General features: G+C 42.7%; 1 protein-coding gene across 1 annotated transcript; it reads left to right on the top strand.

The window, feature by feature from the left end:
• The first annotated feature begins 322 nt into the window (after nucleotides 1–322).
• Nucleotides 323–16,404, top strand: SNX33 (sorting nexin 33). The gene is made up of 4 exons (XM_073579489.1): nucleotides 323–942; nucleotides 7,181–7,887; nucleotides 9,117–9,829; nucleotides 15,919–16,404. The coding sequence occupies exons 2-4, from the start codon at nucleotides 7,205–7,207 to the stop codon at nucleotides 16,170–16,172; spliced, it is 1,650 nt and encodes a 549-aa protein (XP_073435590.1). The 5' UTR covers nucleotides 323–942; nucleotides 7,181–7,204; the 3' UTR covers nucleotides 16,173–16,404.
• Nucleotides 16,405–17,503: the final 1,099 nt, after the last annotated feature.

The following is a 17,503-nucleotide window of genomic DNA, read 5'->3' as shown; positions in this document are numbered from 1 at the left end:
TATTCCTGACATCATGGAAAAAACAATGAAGTGAATGTAATATGCAAGGCGACACTATGAAGCATATGGGAGAATGATGGACCTATTGAAGGGGGGCTGCAGAAATAAATATTACATAACTATAACACATGATGTACAAGTGTTAAAACCTCTAACCCTACAAAGCAAGTCATAGCAGAGGAGAGTAATGGGACCTGTGCAGGGGATGCAGCCAGCAATGGTAGCTGACTCCAGGCCTCTCCATCTCTATATTCTTTTCATATTATCACAAAATAAACAGTCAAAGGTTGTGAGGGAGCTCCCTGATGCTGGAGGACGTCCTCTGGGAAGGGGGATGAGCAGAGGAGGAGTCAGTCAGGCACAGCACAGGGTGAGGAGAAGAAGGAGAGAGAGAGGGCTCCTCTAACAAGATCCTAAAAGATCCTTTCTCCTGGGGAGAGATCTCCCATCCCCCCAGGCTGCAGGGTTGGTTTTGTCACACCCTCCAGGGTGAAGGGACATGTAGGACTCTTCTGCTGGGGACTTTCAGGGCAGTTTCTTTCCTCCAACTTCCATCCTGTGGCTCCAGGGAAGAGAGAGTGCATGCTCTGCTGACAAGCTCTGGGCAGGCAGTGCTGTTGGCCGCATATGGACGGATCCGGTTCCCTGCTCTCTTCTCCTCTGCAGACGGAAGGGCTGAATTCCTGAGGTTGTGACTCCTCTCATCACACGGGAAGTTTGACATTTGTTTTTGTGGATTGTGCTTGTTTCCTGGACATCTTGGTCGCATTCCAAGAGTTCAGTCCTGTTGGATGTAAATACTGGTAAGCCCCCCAGAAAGTCCTTCTGGTTATTCCTCCCAGCTGGGGGGAAGTTCTTACCATGGAGCCATAGATATGTGAAGATCACCCAGCTGGATGTTGGCAGGGACATTGCACTATCTGCAGGCGGATCACACTTGGGGTGAGTTCCTGTATTGTTTGCTGCTGTTTGTCTTGGGATCTGAGCTGGAGCAGAAATTCACGTCCTACCTGTTTGTGTAACCCACAGTCCTGCTAACGTGTTCCTATGTCGTGTTCATTCTTTCTAAATGTTTCCATTCCGCGTAGAAGATACAAATAATGCTCCTCGGGTTCCAGGGATAAATATTTACCAGTACAGAAGAAAATATATCTGATCATATATACTATGACCTGAGCAGTGTGGCCCCCAAAGTGAGACCCTTGCTAACAATGGCATGGAGATGGGGACCGGGAGTCCTCACTTAGGACCTTACTTATCTGTAGGAAAGACTTGTAAATAGTCCTGGACTTTTAGGCCACATTCAGTATCTGTAAGCCAAAGCCAGGAGTGGGTGATAAATCCAGAAGTGGTGACGTGTTTCTATTATACTTTTCCTCTGATTGTTCCGCTCCTGGTTTTTACTGAGGTAAAATACTGACCAAATACTGAACAACAGAAGGTAGTGATCAGGGAGAAAGGGCACCACAAAATGGCAGGGGTGGAACATAGTCTGGGAGAGCTAGCAGCCTTTCTTGTAAACAGCCTACTAGGATACTAGAAATTCAGAATTTGCTAATGTTTTACATGTGACTAGTAAGGTGTTTCATATGTAAAATATCCCAGCAGACAAATGCCTCACAGCTGCCTTGTGTAGACCTGCTTGGTAGTTTACAAGTGGCTACAAGTTTGCACCAATACTAGTATACACTTTTAGGTTGGCCGTCAAGCATCAGTAAGGCCTCTTTCACATATCCGTTTTTTTTAATCCGGCGAAAAGTGTGAAAACCGGATCCGGAATTAGATCCGGTTTTGGCACATAGAATGTAATGATTGCCGCATCGTGCCAGATGGACATACGGCGCCTCCGGTTTTTGCCGGAAACGGCAAACCTGCGCCGTCCGGTGTCAGCTAAAAACGATGGCTGCAACTTTTTTTGCAGCGCCGAACTGGCTTTTTCAACAGCGCATGCGCGGGCACTGTGAGTTTTAACCCCACAAGTGCCCGGCGCAGCGCGCGCGCCCTCCCCCCCCCTCTGTACATACCGGCTTCTCCCCGGTGCTGCCTCTCTCGCTTGCTCCCGCTGCGGCTCCTTTAAATGTTTTACAAGCCGGATCAGGCGCCGCACCTCCATCCGCTGTCACCGCTGCACGCCTGATCCGGCGCTCCAGCATTCCGCTGCACCCTGCCGGAACAATCACACCTGGATGTGTGAAAGTAGCCTAAGGGTGTGTGCACACTCTGCGGATTGATCCACGCGGATTTTGCAAAATCCGCAGGTAAATCTGCAGGTCAAAAGACCTGCGGATTAGCCTGCGGTTTTCCCCTGTGGTTTATCACCTCTACAATGGAGGAGATGGTAAACCACAGAGGAATCCGCAGAAAGAATTGACATGTCAATTCTTTCGGCGGGTTAGAAACTGCAGCAAATCCGCGCGGAAAAATCCGCACCATCTGCACAGCGGTTTCCATTTCCCATAGGATATAACGGTACTGTATACTGCAGCAGAAACTGCTGCGGATCCGCAGGACCAAAACCACTGCGGATCCGCAGCAGAATCCGCAGCATGTGCACATACCCTAATACTTTATAGGTCATGTTTATTGTGGTCTCCCTGAGAATGAGGACAGTCTGGCCTAGAGATGCATTGGTAATAAGCTATAATCTTTTTCTATTCATCTGAATCGTGTGAATGTCTTACAGCAGCACACCCGCATTTCTCGCTAGCTGCGGTGGTATAAGGCCTTCACTGGGTAAAATCAATTTAAGGCCACGTTCACACATTCAGTATTTGGACAGTATTTTACCTCAGTATTTGTAATCCAAATCCAGAAGTAGGTGATAAATCCAGAATTGGTGACGGGTTTCTATTATACTTTTCCTCTGATTTGTTCCGCTCCTGGTTTTGGCTTACAAATACTGAGGTAAAATACTGACCAAATACTGAATGTGCCAATGTGGCCAGAAAAGCATACCTGGAGAAAGTTGTCATGCAGTGATACTAGGGCCTAGGAGCACCAATCAGGACCACTAAGTGACAGCCATTTTGTGAACCATTCGTTCTGAGAATTCATCTTGTCGCACAGATTTAATTTGTTATTTATTTTTTAGAATATGTAAACATAAAATGTGCAGCCTCAGAAAAACAAAATGAAAAAAGTGACATTTTACTTAATGAAATTCTGTTCAGTATACTGCTGAATAGGTTTGCCGGGATATAAGGCCATCTGTTCCATAACTTTACACACAGCTGCTTAGCAGATCTGCAATGTGGTGCTGGTAGCCTGCTATGGCCCCATGCTGTATGTACCTCATTATATGCCCTGTTATGCTGGTGTTCTCCCATACAGCCCGATACTGTTCATACCTAGGGGCTCTGTGTGCTGATCTCTGCCAGGTGCATTAGCCCTGTCTTTGGGCTATTCATTGTTGCCAGGAATTTCTTCATAATCTAGTCTAACCTAATTTGGCTCGCTGCACAAAATTCCATAGTCTCTCCCAGGACCCCTTTATAATTCTTTATGCTGTATATGGCAACCTACATGCCATTTTATAATGAAGGTAAACGGGACCTTGAAATCCATAGCCTCCTGACACCATTGCATGTGTAAGCAGTAGGGATCCTCCAGCGTCCGGCATGATATAACATGTATAACTCCTACACTTGAAACCTCAAGACTTACCCTACTCTTTAAAATGACTCTTAGCAAATATGTAGCCAAGCCTTGTACACATAGGACATTTATTCTGACTGCCTGAGGCCAGCAGCTGGCAACCTTACACTCCCTCATATGTGGGACAATGTTTCAAAATTGAGAAGTATACACCTTAAAGGGGTTGTCTGGGATCAACAAAAAAAAGGGCCAGGACATGGAAATGCAATATTGTAAAATAAGCATCACTTCTTTGATAAATCCCCCACCGCTGTTGTGTTCCTTAGAAATTTTCTGCACATCAACAATAACTGCAAACTGAAGCATGTGACAGCCCTAGACAAGCCCTGGCCTCAAGCCTCACCTTCCTCTCATTGTTCCACTCCTGATTCTGGCTTACAAGGTATGGCCCCCAAACCATCTTTATAAAGTACAGCAGACGGAAGTAGAGTAGGTCGCTGCTCGTGAGCAGGGATGTGTAAGCACAAATAGAGCACTGTGTACCCGTATCTGGGTCCCCCATTCCTCAAGATACTAGACCCCCGTTTCACACTCCAGGCAGACCTATGTGAGTTAAGTGGTAGCTGCCTATGCGTGCAGCTCTCGCCATTCTCGTTTATGGAAATTGTGAAATGTAGCCAGCTACTACAACACCCATAATCTTCAATGGAGAGAATTACAAGTGTGCATATTCTGGTCTCCTCCTCGCTAGAGTGCGGATTGGGTGGAAAAAGAGCACCATATTGTCCAGTATGTGGGAGTTCAGTCCTGCATCTTAGACCGATATGGCATATAGTTTTGATATACCAAAACCCTCTCTAATGGTAATACCCCTTTAGTGGTGACCTTATAAATTGTTCAGCATGACAATGTGGCCTTTGGAACAGAAAATGTTGTACACCCCTGATGTATTCTGTCCAGCAGTAAAAATAAAAATAAAACAATTGTGTTATGGGTAATACCATATGCAAATTGTCTCTTCAGAATGGAAGAGGACTAGGACTTTAGCGCCACCTATTGGAAGTAGCAATCCTAAAAGTCAATATCAACCCTTTAATGAGCTTTGCCTCATCACTAAGGACTTGATCACACCACAGTATTTTCCATCCGAGTGCGATCCGACAAAACATCAGCCATCTGATCCTTGTTTTAGGATAAGAAGATAGAAAAGAAACTGCATGGGTTATGTCATGAAATGGTTGGTTTATAGATGTCTCTTGTCAGTCAGGTCATAGAAGACATGATGCCAAAGTGAACAGAAGGCCAGTTTCTAATGTCAGTTTTTAGTACATGTGCCATCAGTTATTTTTACCGATAGATTGCAGAACCATTACAATTTATGTGCCTTTACACACGTCCTTTTCTTTTGTTTATTTTTCCTTTTTTGCGATCAATTGAAATGAAGGCATGTGTTACTTTACCAATCAAATTTGCCATTTCAAGTCAATGGCCCCTTGAAAGAAAAATTTCATCAGTGTGTCGTCCATATTTTACTGTTTAATGGGAAGAAGACACGATTTTTTTTTCTGTTCACATAAGAAAAACAGATGCAGCAAAGATTGTAAGAACCAAAAGTGAGTCCAGCCCACTGAAAAAATGGACTGGTTTTTCATGGATGAGAAAAAAAAACGCATGTGAAAACTGCCTAACTCAGAGTATACAAAACTATCTTTTCACCTGTAAATGATGATCTGGTCAGTTGTCAGTCTCTGAATGTAACCAAAAATGTTCCAATTCCCTGACTGCATGTAGGAATTAAAGTGCAAGTGCATAAAACAATTTTTCATTATAAATTAAAGCTATATTGACATAACCAAACCCTCTTTAAAATCCATTTCTTGTATAAAACGCTGTTGACTATGTTGTTGACAATTTATTAATGCAAATTATTAAATCTCCTATAACTTTTCACTTTTAAAGCGGCAAGCCTGGATATCCTGCTTCGCTAACTCCTTAAATACTACAACACCAAGTTCCCTTCAAAGTGCCAAATGCATGGAAAGAATCATTGGAATTTATTCTGTTATTATTCTTTATCCAGATGTGCAGAAGTTAGAAATGTAGGGGAAGCAAGTGTTGCATAAAGGTTTGCAGAAACTGGGACATCTATTTTGTGTATTGGTGAAAGAGTTAGAATATCAATCATGAAAATATTAGACTTTATATAAAGTATTATAATCGGTTTTCTTCCCGCTCAGTCATTTTTCCTCATTAAAAAAACACTCGTCTAGCAAATTTTCCACTCTTCTGAGAGAATGTTTAGTGGTTTTCTTTGGCCTTTTGGTCCATGCACATAATATTTGCTTTAGCGATTAATACTACTGTAATAACCGTCTAGACTGTTATACTGATTACTAGGCCATGAAATTGGTCCACCCCCCCAAATAAAAATCTAGAAAAGCTCACAAACATGCACCAGGCTTTGAGAATTTACAGCTCCTAATTGTACTGTGATCTGTAGCATCAGATTTTTACATTTATGTGAGAAGTTAAACTTCTACTATGTAAATACCTGCCATTACTTATCTTGTATTGGCCTTGTGTAGCAAACAGAACTGCTCTGACAAATTATGAAAACTTGTGAAATATCCCAAAATTCTTTACCGGATCATTGTCTCTACAGAGCTTGCTCTTATGTATGATTGATATTCTGGAAAGTCAAGTATTTACTTTGGGCAGTGTATAATAACCCAGTGTAGGAAAGGCTATAATTTCAGAAGTCGCCTAGCTGTTTAGGGGCTTTTTTGTCATCTGTGTTATCAGCTTGAGTGCAGTTCTGGTGGCTGTAAAGACCCCCATACACTTTAGATTAGCGTTGCTGAACCTGCCAATATTGACGGGTTCTGCCATCTAATGTGTATAGGGGCGCCGACTGACTGATGGCTAGGAGAGAGATTGATGGCACCTGTCCCCTATTTTTGGATTGCTGATTGAATTGTTCTCCTTGAGATAAGCTGCCCAGCCGATGTGTCGGTCAATGGCCACAGGGGCACTTAGCTGAGCGAGCGCTCCTGTGTATGGGAGAATTGGCTGAGATGACTGTTGATGGAAGCATTGTTCAGCTGACAGCCATCTAATGTGTATGAGCAGCCTAACTAAGGTTTAATGCAAACCAGTAAAGGAGTGCCTGGTTTCATTAAGAAAATATGGACAAGGCTGCTTTTGCTGTAACAATCTGTTTGTTAATAGGATGGAAAGCGATAAAACCGACATGTCCCCATAACTTGAATGGGACAAAGCTGAAATACCAACTTGTGGCTACAAAGTGCCTTAGTTTCTTTACTTAGCAGATTTGTGGGGGTGCCAAGAGTCGGGTTACGCAAATCTAATACTGTTGGTATTACTTTGCAATTTATGTATATTTCTTTTTACACAGTAGTCAATGTAGACATACCTTTTTTCATGAAAACTACGGTCCAGATATTATCTTTATTATTCATAATACTAATCCCATATATGCAGTTTGAGACAAAGAATATAAAGATGTGTGCTTGAGTCAGGTGTTCCTAGCATGTGTATTAATTAATGTTTTCTTTTCTTGTTGCAGCACTTTCCTTTGATTCTCCTAATCATGGCCTTCAAAGCTCGGGCCCTATATAACTTTCAAAGTGAAAATAAGGAAGAAATCAATATCCAGGAGAATGAGGAGCTACAATTGTCGAGTGATGTTTCTTTGGATGGATGGCTTCAGGGTACAAACAGCCATGGTCAAACAGGACTTTTTCCTGCTTCATATGTGGAGATTATTCAGCCAACCCGTTCTGGTTCAGTCCAAGTGGACTACCCAGCACACCACACGATCTACACAGATGCTACTCATCATGGGAGCTACGATGACGATGAAGAAGATGATGATGACTGGGATGATTGGGATGATGGACAATCTGTGGCTGAAGAACCCAGTGGCTCAAATGGAGTTTCTCATAGTCAGACAAAGCACCATTATTACCCAAGGCCTGAGTATGCCCACAGACCAAGGCCTCAGCTGGAACGCCAGGATAGCATAGCCAGTGGGAAGAGAGGTAGTGTGGTGGGTCGAAATCTGAACCGATTCTCTAGCTTTGTAAGGTCAGGTGTGGAAGCCTTTATACTTGGAGATGTTCCCCAGTTTGGCAGAGTGTCTGAAACCTATGTAATTGAGATGGGACCAAAGGGGCCACTATGGAAGCCAGATCCTAACGCTTTCATTTGTTCTGTGGAGGAACCTACCAAACAGACAAAGTTTAAAGGGATTAAGAGTTATATCTCTTACAGGTGAGAGACAATTTAGGATTACAAAGTGTGTATTGCAAGTAAAATGTATGTTGTATGGGGCAATGTTCAGTTCTGTGTGTACTGAAGTCAAACTGCTAAAATCTATGTTTGCACAAAGTGCACTGTATATACTGTATCTGTGTATTTGTTGAGCAATGCCTGGTATTTGTCGAGTGATTCATTTTTGGTTTGTGCTGTATATTTATAAGCAATGAAACATTATGTTATTGTGGCTTGCAGAGCTTTTATTAGGAGAAGCCTTAATTTCAGGCTAAAGTGTGTAGGAGTGTCTCACAAACAATGGCTTTCAGTTAACTTGAGCATTGTATCATTGCACTTGGTTAGCAGAGTGTAAGGCAATATACTGCTCAAAGAAATAAAGGGAACACAAACAGCCTGTTGCAAATGGAATAGTGTCCCCTTTTATACACTTAGCCACCATTTTGACAAGTTACATTTTTTTCTTTGTCCTTCACCAAAACATTGTGCCATTGTTTCCTGAATTTAATGAAACGCAAAAAGACTGTGGACACCTATAGCATGCAAGAAATGTTCAGACCCCTTGATATGCAGTTTGCCACATGATCCAAATATGCCTTTTTTTCTGCTGTAGGGCATTATCTTCCAGTAACATAGGCTGGGTGTGAGGCCTGGCTGGGCTTGTATCCAGGGTGCTGCTGTTTTTATTCACTCATAGCACAGCTTGTATCCTTCACTTACGGTATTTTCTTTTCATGTGCTACAACTGCAATACCCTGTCCACCCTTTGGCCTCCTGACCCATATGCGGCATCCCGTTCAGGTCAGTAGACCCTTGGTCGGTCAGGGTATTGTTGTCGCGCAGCATAGACCATATAGTACAGATATGTGAATCCAGCCTAAAACGGACAAAAAAAAGATTGCAGAGAACATGGGTAATTTGCTACTGTTTTTTTTCCCACATTTTTGGCTTGCGAGCTCAGGTTTTGCAAAAGGCATGGATTGAATAATATTTGTGTCCTTTTGCAGACAGGAACTTGGGAGGGTGATCATTCTGCAGACAATTGTCAGACACCGAGTAGTGAGAAGTAGGAGTAAAATGGTTAATCTTATTTTGTCATATTACAAGCTGAGAAATAAAGACCGCACTGTATCTAAATAGATCAAAGAAAGGAATAAACTAAATGAAAGCAGTTGCTTAAAATGTTTGTTTGAAAGTTAATTAAAAATATCCTCTTTGTTTCTCCTAAGGCTGACTCCAGGTCACACCAACTCTCCAGTTTACAGACGGTACAAGCACTTTGACTGGTTATATAACCGCCTCCTGCACAAATTTACTGTCATTTCTGTCCCCCACTTGCCAGAAAAGCAGGCTACAGGACGCTTTGAAGAAGATTTTATCCAAAAGCGTAAGCGTAGATTGGTTCTGTGGATGGATCATATGACAAGTCATCCAGTGCTTTCTCAGTATGATGGTTTCCAGCATTTCCTAACCTGCCGTGATGAAAAACAGTGGAAAGCTGGGAAAAGACGCACGGAGAGGGATGAAATGGTTGGTGCCAGTTTTTTGCTGACCTTGCAGATACCTACTGAACATCAGGATCTCCAAGATGTAGAAGAACGTGTGGATACTTTCAAAGCCTTCTCAAAAAAGATGGATGAGAGTGTTCTCCAGTTAATCAGTGTAGTCTCTGAACTAGCACGTAAGCACTTGGGAGGCTTTCGTAAGGAGTTTCAAAAGCTTGGTGGCGCACTGCAGAATCTAAGCCATTCCTTCCAACTAGACCCACCTTATGGATCTGAGCCACTGATTGGCGCAATTTCTCATACTGGGCATACATATGAGATAGTTGGAGAAATGTTTGCCGAACAACCCAAAAATGATCAGTTTAGATTTCTTGATACCTTGTCCTTGTATCAAGGATTGCTTTCCAACTTTCCAGACATCATTCATCTACAGAAAGGTAAGGAATTGGTGCTTACAGTAACAAGGATTCTGTCACCAGATTTTTTCCTGCCTCATCTGAAAGCAATGTGATGTTGGGGCAGAGATCATGATTCCAGAGCTGCCATGTACTGGACTACTTTGTGTAGTTTTGATAAAATGTCTGTTGTCAGCATTAAATTATTCAATTAGTGTTGAGATCAGGGTTATACAGAACTCAGCATTCAGAGAACTGTTAGATCTGCAGAAAAAAACAATGCTTTTATCAAAACTATAGCTACCAGCCAAGTAAGTGACACATCCCTGAAATTGGGGTTTATGTTCCTCTTACTAAATGCTGCCTTCAGATAGGGCAACAAAAACCTGGTGACATTCCCTTTAAAGAGCTATTGCCATCTTAACAAGTAATTGCTTAGCCACAGAATACCCAGTAACTTGCTGACCACTGCATGCCTGAACACAGGACGGCCCACCGATTCAGATATTAGGGATTTGAAATGGCCATTAGAATTGATTAGTGGCTATAACTGTGCAGTTATCACTTACCGTATTTTTCAGACTATAAAGTGCACTTTTTCCCCAAAATGTTTTGGGGAAAATGAGGATGCGTCTTATAGTTGGAATATACTTAAAACTACTGTGGTGGCAGCAGGAGTCAGGCGATTCTGCGGATGTCCGGATCCGACGCTGCCGGGCGATGAGGCGATGATCACACTCCCTTCCCAGGCTGGTGCAGCTCGTTCGGTGGCGGTGCTCTGTGATGCGGGGGGGGGGGTGACTCCGCTAGCATTTCTGCAATGCGGTGGCGTCCAGGAAAATGGCCGCCGGGGGGCGTCACAAGCTCAGATTGAGATCTCAGCAACGAGATCTTGTCTCGAGGTCTCAATCTGCTGCGATGCGGTGGTCTCCGGGAAAATGGACGCCGGGGTGCAGCACATGCTCAATTGAGATCTCGGCAATGAGATCTCGTCCCGAGATCGCAGCAATGCATATGCGGAGATGGCAGCGGAGCCCTGAGCACCACCGCCGAACCTGCTTCACCAGCCTGGGATGGGATTTCCCAGAGGCCACCGCACCAGCCTGGGATGGGAGTCATATTGCCGGACCACTGAACACCCCCTGTGACCCCACTCCACCAGCGCTGCCGATTTCCTCCCCGTAAGCTGAATTCGGACTGTAAGACGGACTCCCATGTGACACATTAATTTTTTTTCCCCCTATTTTCCTTCTGAAAAGTTAGAGTGTGTCTTATGGTCCGGTGCGTCTTATAGTCCGAAAAATACGGTAATTGTCTATGGCACTGCAGGAGATATCCCGGTGCAGTGCTTTTTAAATCTCTGTTCTCTGGATTGGTAGAGATTACAGTGTTTGGACACCAGCGATTTATAAATAATCACCTATCCAGAAAATAGATCACTTGCTAAAATGAGTATAACCCTTTAGATTGTCTTGCAATATGCTGATTATATTTCTATTTTGCTTCAGATTTACAGCAGAGCTGTGTCTGGGATTACATGTTAATAACTAAATGTCATTGAATAGTCGTGTAGTATGAGCAATGGAACAGAAGGGTGTCCCCTATTCAGGACTCCCTTCAATGAGTCAGAACAAAATTGAAAGGAAAATCTGGATAACTAAATTCCACTCTGCAACTCTAAAGTTCCATCCAATCCTTGAAAGATATTGCAATTTTTATGCTAAAAACACTGATAAAATCTGCCTGACTATATTTTTAGACTATTAGATCTCATGTAAACCTGAAAGTTGAAGAAGCTCCCTGCACAAATTCTGCCATCTACCGTATGCATAAATGCTGAAATTGCGAGGGAGTACGGTATATGGAAAATGTACACGTCTTCCACAGACCTCTATATATGGCATTCTTTGCTTACAGACAGAATCTTAAATTCGTGTTACGTGTCTTGTTAGTCTGTGAGATAGTGCTAGCATTTCTATGTGTATAACGTGTTTTGATTAGGGTCACTTCTCATGTCTCTTTTTAGCTCTACTGTGTATTCTTGTTGAGGCATGAAAATCCTCTCAAAATATCAGAGCTGTTGTATGGACTACTAGGAAGGGCTATAAGTGGAATCATTGGATTGTGGTATGGCCTAATTAAAGTAGTATATTGAGTAAAGCCAAGAAGACTTAGGGTTGTTTTACACTTACCTCATTTTTTGCGGTCCGTTATTGCGACCCGTTTTTGTGCATTTTTTGTTTTGTACCGCAATAACAGGCCGCAAAAAATGTTTGCGGATTGCCGTTTTTTTCCCCAATGCTATGGAAATAGTATTGGAGAAAAAAAAACGGCGTTCCGCAAAACGGGAATTGACGGCGCACCGCAAAAACGAACTTCCGGTTTGTTTTAGCTGCCCCATTGATTTAAATGGGCGCCGTGTCCATACGCCATGAAAAATATCAAGCAAGCTCAATATTTTTTCACTGCTGTATATACGGCCCTCACGGCTGTACAGCGCACGGCGCACCATTGAATTTTTGCGGGCCGATTTTGCGGCCCCATAGATAGCTATTGAGGCCGCAAAAACACGGTAAGGCCTCTTTCACACTTCCGTTTTTTACAATCAGTCACAATCTGCCAGGTTTTGAAAAAAAACGGATCTTCTTTTTTTTTTGAGGATCCGTTTTTTTCCCCATTGACTTGCATTAATGGCGGATTGTGACGGATTGCTGTCCGTTGCATCCGTATTTTTTGAGGATCCGCCAAAAGTTGCTGTCCGTCACCATCCTCAAAGATTTCAAAACGGAGCTTGTAACGTTTTTCTCTGTGGCGGATCCTCCAGACACTGATATATATATATATATATATATATATATATATATATATATATCTATCTCTCTCTCTCTCTCTCTCTCTCTCTCTCTCTCTCTCTCTCTCTCTCTCTCTCTCTCTCTCTCTCTCTCTCTCTCTCTCTCTCTCCTTCCTTTAAATTTCGTCATCCGTCATCCGTTCGCATCAGTTGACAACGGATCCGCTTGTCCGCCTTTTTGGCGGATTATAACTGATGCAAAAAACTGAAGTGTGAAAGAGGCCTAAGTGCAAAACCACCCTTTAATCTATAGTAAATATTAGGAAGTAGCACTCCTAGACACTACAGATTATCATAGGATGCACAAAGGACATCAATGTCTAGGCCTTACATTCCTCTGTATTAAGTCTGGTTGAAAAGATTATTTTAATTTGATGACTTATGTTTTGATTTGGCTATAAATGTTCAATTGCTGAGGGTAAAAACGCTCAGCATCTCCCTGATAAACTGTTCAAAGGAATCACCGTTTTAGTTAGGTCAGGGACTCATGGCGACTTTGGCCAAGACATATTCCTACATGCAGATGCTACATTGCAGCAAAACACAGGTGAATAAGGTTGCATTGCAACCCCTGGGAGACCCCAACTCCAACAAGCAAGTCGTAAAAAGTCAGACCCAGTTGGATTTTTTGTGACTTACTTTTCGTGGTCGCAGTAATGTGACACCATTTACCTGCATTTAGTGATGAGCGAGTATACTCGTTGCTTGGGTTTTCCCGAGCATGCTCGTGTGATCTCCGAGTATTTTGGCGTGCTCGGAGATTTAGTTTTTGTCAACTCAGCTGCATGATTTGCGGCTGCTAGACAGCCTGAATACATGTGGGGATTCCCTAACAAACAGGCATTCCTCACATGTATTCAGGCTGTCTAGCAGCCGCAAATCATGCAACTGTGTCAACAAAATCTAAATCTCCGAGCACGCCACAATACTCGGGAGGACACCAAAGCATGCTCAGGAAAACCCAAGCAACGAGTATACTCGCTCAGCACAACCTGAATTAGGTGGTCACAGTCTCCCTGTAATCCCAGTCTTACTTGGAAGAAAAGTCAAATGTCATTGCTTATCTCAATTTTAAAGCAGTAGGTGCAGCTAAAACTTCCTGTTGTGGAAAAACCTGCGAAAAATCACAGTATATCTACACTTTGTGGACACGTTTTTTCGGATTGAAGGAGGTGATAGTAGGAAGTTGAGCTGATGACTAAATCAGTACCTGTTCCTAGAACTTCTCATGTATTGAATGTTGTGATTCAGGTATGAGCATATTGACATACAGTTAGGTCCAGAAATATTTGGACAGTGACACAAGTTTTCACATTTTAGCTGTTTATCAAAACATATTCAAGATGCAATTATATGAGGAATATTATTATCATCTATTATTATTGCACCATTTATTCCATGATGCTTTACATGTGCATATGAGCTTAAAGTGCAGACTCTCAGCTTTAATTTGAGGGTATTCACATCCTAATTGGAGTAAGGGTTTAGGAATTATAGCTCTTTATTATGTAGCTGCCTCTTTTTCAATTGACCAAAAGTAATTGGACCATTATCTCAAAATATCTTTAAAAGACTGCATGGGCTTTTTCCTCATTAATCCATCATCAATTAAGCAGGTAAAAGGTCTGGAGCTGATTCCAGGTGTGGCATTTGCATTTGGAAGCTGTTGCGGTGAACCCACAGAATGTGGTCAAAGGAATTCTCTCAATGGAAATTATATAAACTACCATTGAGCTAAAAAAGGAGAAATCCATTAGAAAGATAGCAGAAATGTAAAGCCCCCGTCACACACAGCGATCTTGCTAGCGAGATCGCTGCTGAGTCACAAGTTTTGTGACGCAACAGCGATCTCACAAGCGAGATCGCTGTGCGTGACAGCTATAAGCGACCGGCCCCCCGCCGGGTATCGCTGATCGTTCATGAAAGGTCAGGACTTTTTTTGGGTCGTTGGTCTCCCGCTGTCCAGCATGCATCGCTGCGTGTGGCAGGTGGGAGAGCAACGACCAGCGATCAGCTAGCTGGTAGCCAAGGTAAACATCGGGTTTAAAAGCGGAGTGCGGTGCTTAGAAACCCGATGTGTACCTTAGTTACCAGTGCGCTGATGCTGGTCGCTGGTGAAGCTGCCTGTTTGTCAGCTCACCAGCGATCATGTAGCGACACACCAGCGATTCTGACAAGGTAATATCGTTGTCGGGATCGCTGGTGCGTCGCTATGTGTGACGGGGCCCTTAGTCTTAATGAACCCCGATCGCTGGAGTAAGATGCACCTAATTCTTAAGAGGCGCACACCACTTAATGAATTAGGCGAATCCTATACTTTCACTTCCTGCAGAAGTGTTACCTCAGTCAGGGAATCAAGTAATATTTTGGATATAAATGACGACACAACTTATGAATTTGCTATTTTTACCACGTGCAATTCCCCCCATGTCAGCTCACTTTGTCAGAACCAGACAAAACTGGAGTACAAACACCAAAAATCACAACATTTTCAGCATTTGAAAGTATATTGCGCCACAATTCTGTCAATCACCTTCATGAATTGGACACACAGAGTGTTTACATTTTAACCTTGCCTTTGTCAGAACTAATGCGTTTTTCTCAGCTTTAGGCAGTTGGTTGGAGCCTAAAAACTTGTGACAAGTCTTGATGTGTAAGGCCAGGTTCACATTGCGTTAATGGCCCTGCGTTCAACGGGATCCGTTACATAGCCCATAGTTTTGGGGCCTTAAGGCTGCTGTATGCCCAGTCATTTGTATGAGTGCTGGTCCCTGATCATTTACCTTTGTTATCAAGCCAAGTGATGAAATGATAAAAGATGCAATTAACGACAAATAAGTTTTATGTAAGCTTTAAAATGATTGTTGGTTGGCAGCATTCTCGTGTAAATGGGGATGTGTTTTCAAAGTATAATGTAAAGTGTGGACAGAAGAGGGAACAGTCATTCAACCTCCCCCTCACAATCATTGCTGCATGACAATGAAAGTAAAAGATTAACACACTTCTATAGTATTGATTGGTGTGGGAGGAAACATGAGTTCCTAGCAATACCTACAAAAAGCTGGTGAAAGAGATCCAGACTTCATAGCGTTATTCGCTTAGTTAGAATTGAATCATGGTCCCTGTGTTTCCACACCGCAGCACTCATCACTGAGCAGTCATGCCTCAGGCAGCACTTTAACAAGCAAAAAGTTTCATGTTATATCTATTTTTTTCTGAAAATGAGATCTAGCTTTCTGCCTCATATCTAACTATTCGTTTTTATTAAACTTTCCTTCAGGAGCATTTGCTAAGGTAAAGGACAGCCAGCGCATGAGCGATGAAGGGAAGATGGAGCAAGAGGAAGCTGACGGAATCCGGAAAAGGTGTCGCGTTGTAGGCTTTGCTTTGCAGGCAGAGATTAACCATTTCCATCAGAGAAGACTCCTAGACTTTAAAATGGCTATCCAGCATTATTTAAAGGAACAGATTATGTTTTATAGGAGGGTGAGTCAGGAGCTGGAGAAAACTCTAAAGATGTATGACAGCTTGTGACTTGGACTTGGGTTGTGTATCCTGCTGAACCTCTTTTGATGATGGAGACCATCTCTTCCATCCCTTCCATGTGCACTCTAAGGACACTTTTAATATGAAAAGGGAAGTTGAAAATATTAACTGTTAACTTTAAAAACAAAACTGAAATTTGAAATAGAAAAAGTGGGTGTTTATACTGGTGAAAATGCTGCTGTGTTGTGAGAGCAAAAATAAATCAGAGCTTTATTGTGTATTTCTAGAGGATGGATATTTGCTGGGAGACCCTGGGGTTACCAACCATTTGTTATAATGCATACAGTGCTGTGCAAATTAATTGGGACAAAGCATTTTTTTAAGTAAAATCGTAAGTTGGTTACCAGTCAGTGATTCAAACCAGTTTTAACTGCTTTGAACAGGCACTCACACCTGTTCAAAGCAGTTAAAGCTGGTTTGAATCACTGACTGGTAACCAACTTACGATTTTACTTAAAAAAATGCTTTGCTCCAATTAATTTGCACAGCAATGTATGTCATGTGCACACAGTGAAAGTAGCCTTTCTTTAAGGCCAGGATCACACATGCGAGAAACACGGCCGAGTCTCGCATGTTAATCCCCCACACTTCCGCTGGCACTCGGGAGCAGAGTGTGCGGCTCCATGTATTGCTATGCGGCCGCACGCGCCGATCCAAGTGCCAGGTATTAACATGCGAGACTCGACCGTGTTTCTCGCATGTGTGATCCCGGCCTAACAAAACCAATTCATCGGCTTTTTAATTCACCAAACTACTGTAAGGACCACTAAACCTAGAAATGAGGTAAATTAAACCAGAATTATAGCTTGTTAGGGTATGTTGACACGTCACATTTTCCTTGCGTTTTTTCTGCTTGCCTTTGCTATGAAAAATGCAGCATTTTACTGTCCCAGAAAAGTGAATGCAGTTTCTGAAATCTCATGCACAGGTTACTTACTTGCATTCTAATGAATAGGAAAAATGCTGCAAAATCGCCAAGCGATACATTTTTCACGCAGAAATGTCGGCAAGAAATACTTGACGTGTACACACAGCCTTTGCTGTATTTTCTGTGGGATCCTGAAATAACCTGGTGGAAATCTTGCAAAAAACAAAGGAGTTGATCTGTTCCATCTTCGGCTGTTGGTAAACTGAAGCCATGTCTTAACCAAGGGGTGAGTCTTCGCTATCTGTTATCTTTCTGCAGATATGGCAGAGCAAGGAGACTTCTGCTGTAGCCAGTTGCCTTATGATCACACAAGGAGACTTCTGCTGTAGCCAGTTGCCTTATGATCACACAAGGAGACTTCTGCTGTAGCCAGTTGCCTTATGGTCACACA

Source organism: Dendrobates tinctorius, unplaced genomic scaffold, assembly GCF_039654945.1.
Source record: "Dendrobates tinctorius isolate UK_male_01 unplaced genomic scaffold, ASM3965494v1 ptg000062l, whole genome shotgun sequence".
NCBI classification, from domain to species: domain Eukaryota; kingdom Metazoa; phylum Chordata; class Amphibia; order Anura; family Dendrobatidae; genus Dendrobates; species Dendrobates tinctorius.
Note: the sequence above shows the minus strand (reverse complement) of the source record. Positions and strands in the feature narration are given on the sequence as shown.

Bases quoted from the DNA above. Each gene is read 5' to 3' on its own strand.
- SNX33 (XM_073579489.1), top strand. From the start codon at position 7,205: ATGGCCTTCAAAGCTCGGGCCCTATATAACTTTCAAAGTGAAAATAAG. The intron at 7,888-9,116 runs GTGAGAGACAAT...GTTTCTCCTAAG, and splicing joins AAGAGTTATATCTCTTACAG to GCTGACTCCAGGTCACACCA. The intron at 9,830-15,918 runs GTAAGGAATTGG...ACTTTCCTTCAG, and splicing joins CATCATTCATCTACAGAAAG to GAGCATTTGCTAAGGTAAAG.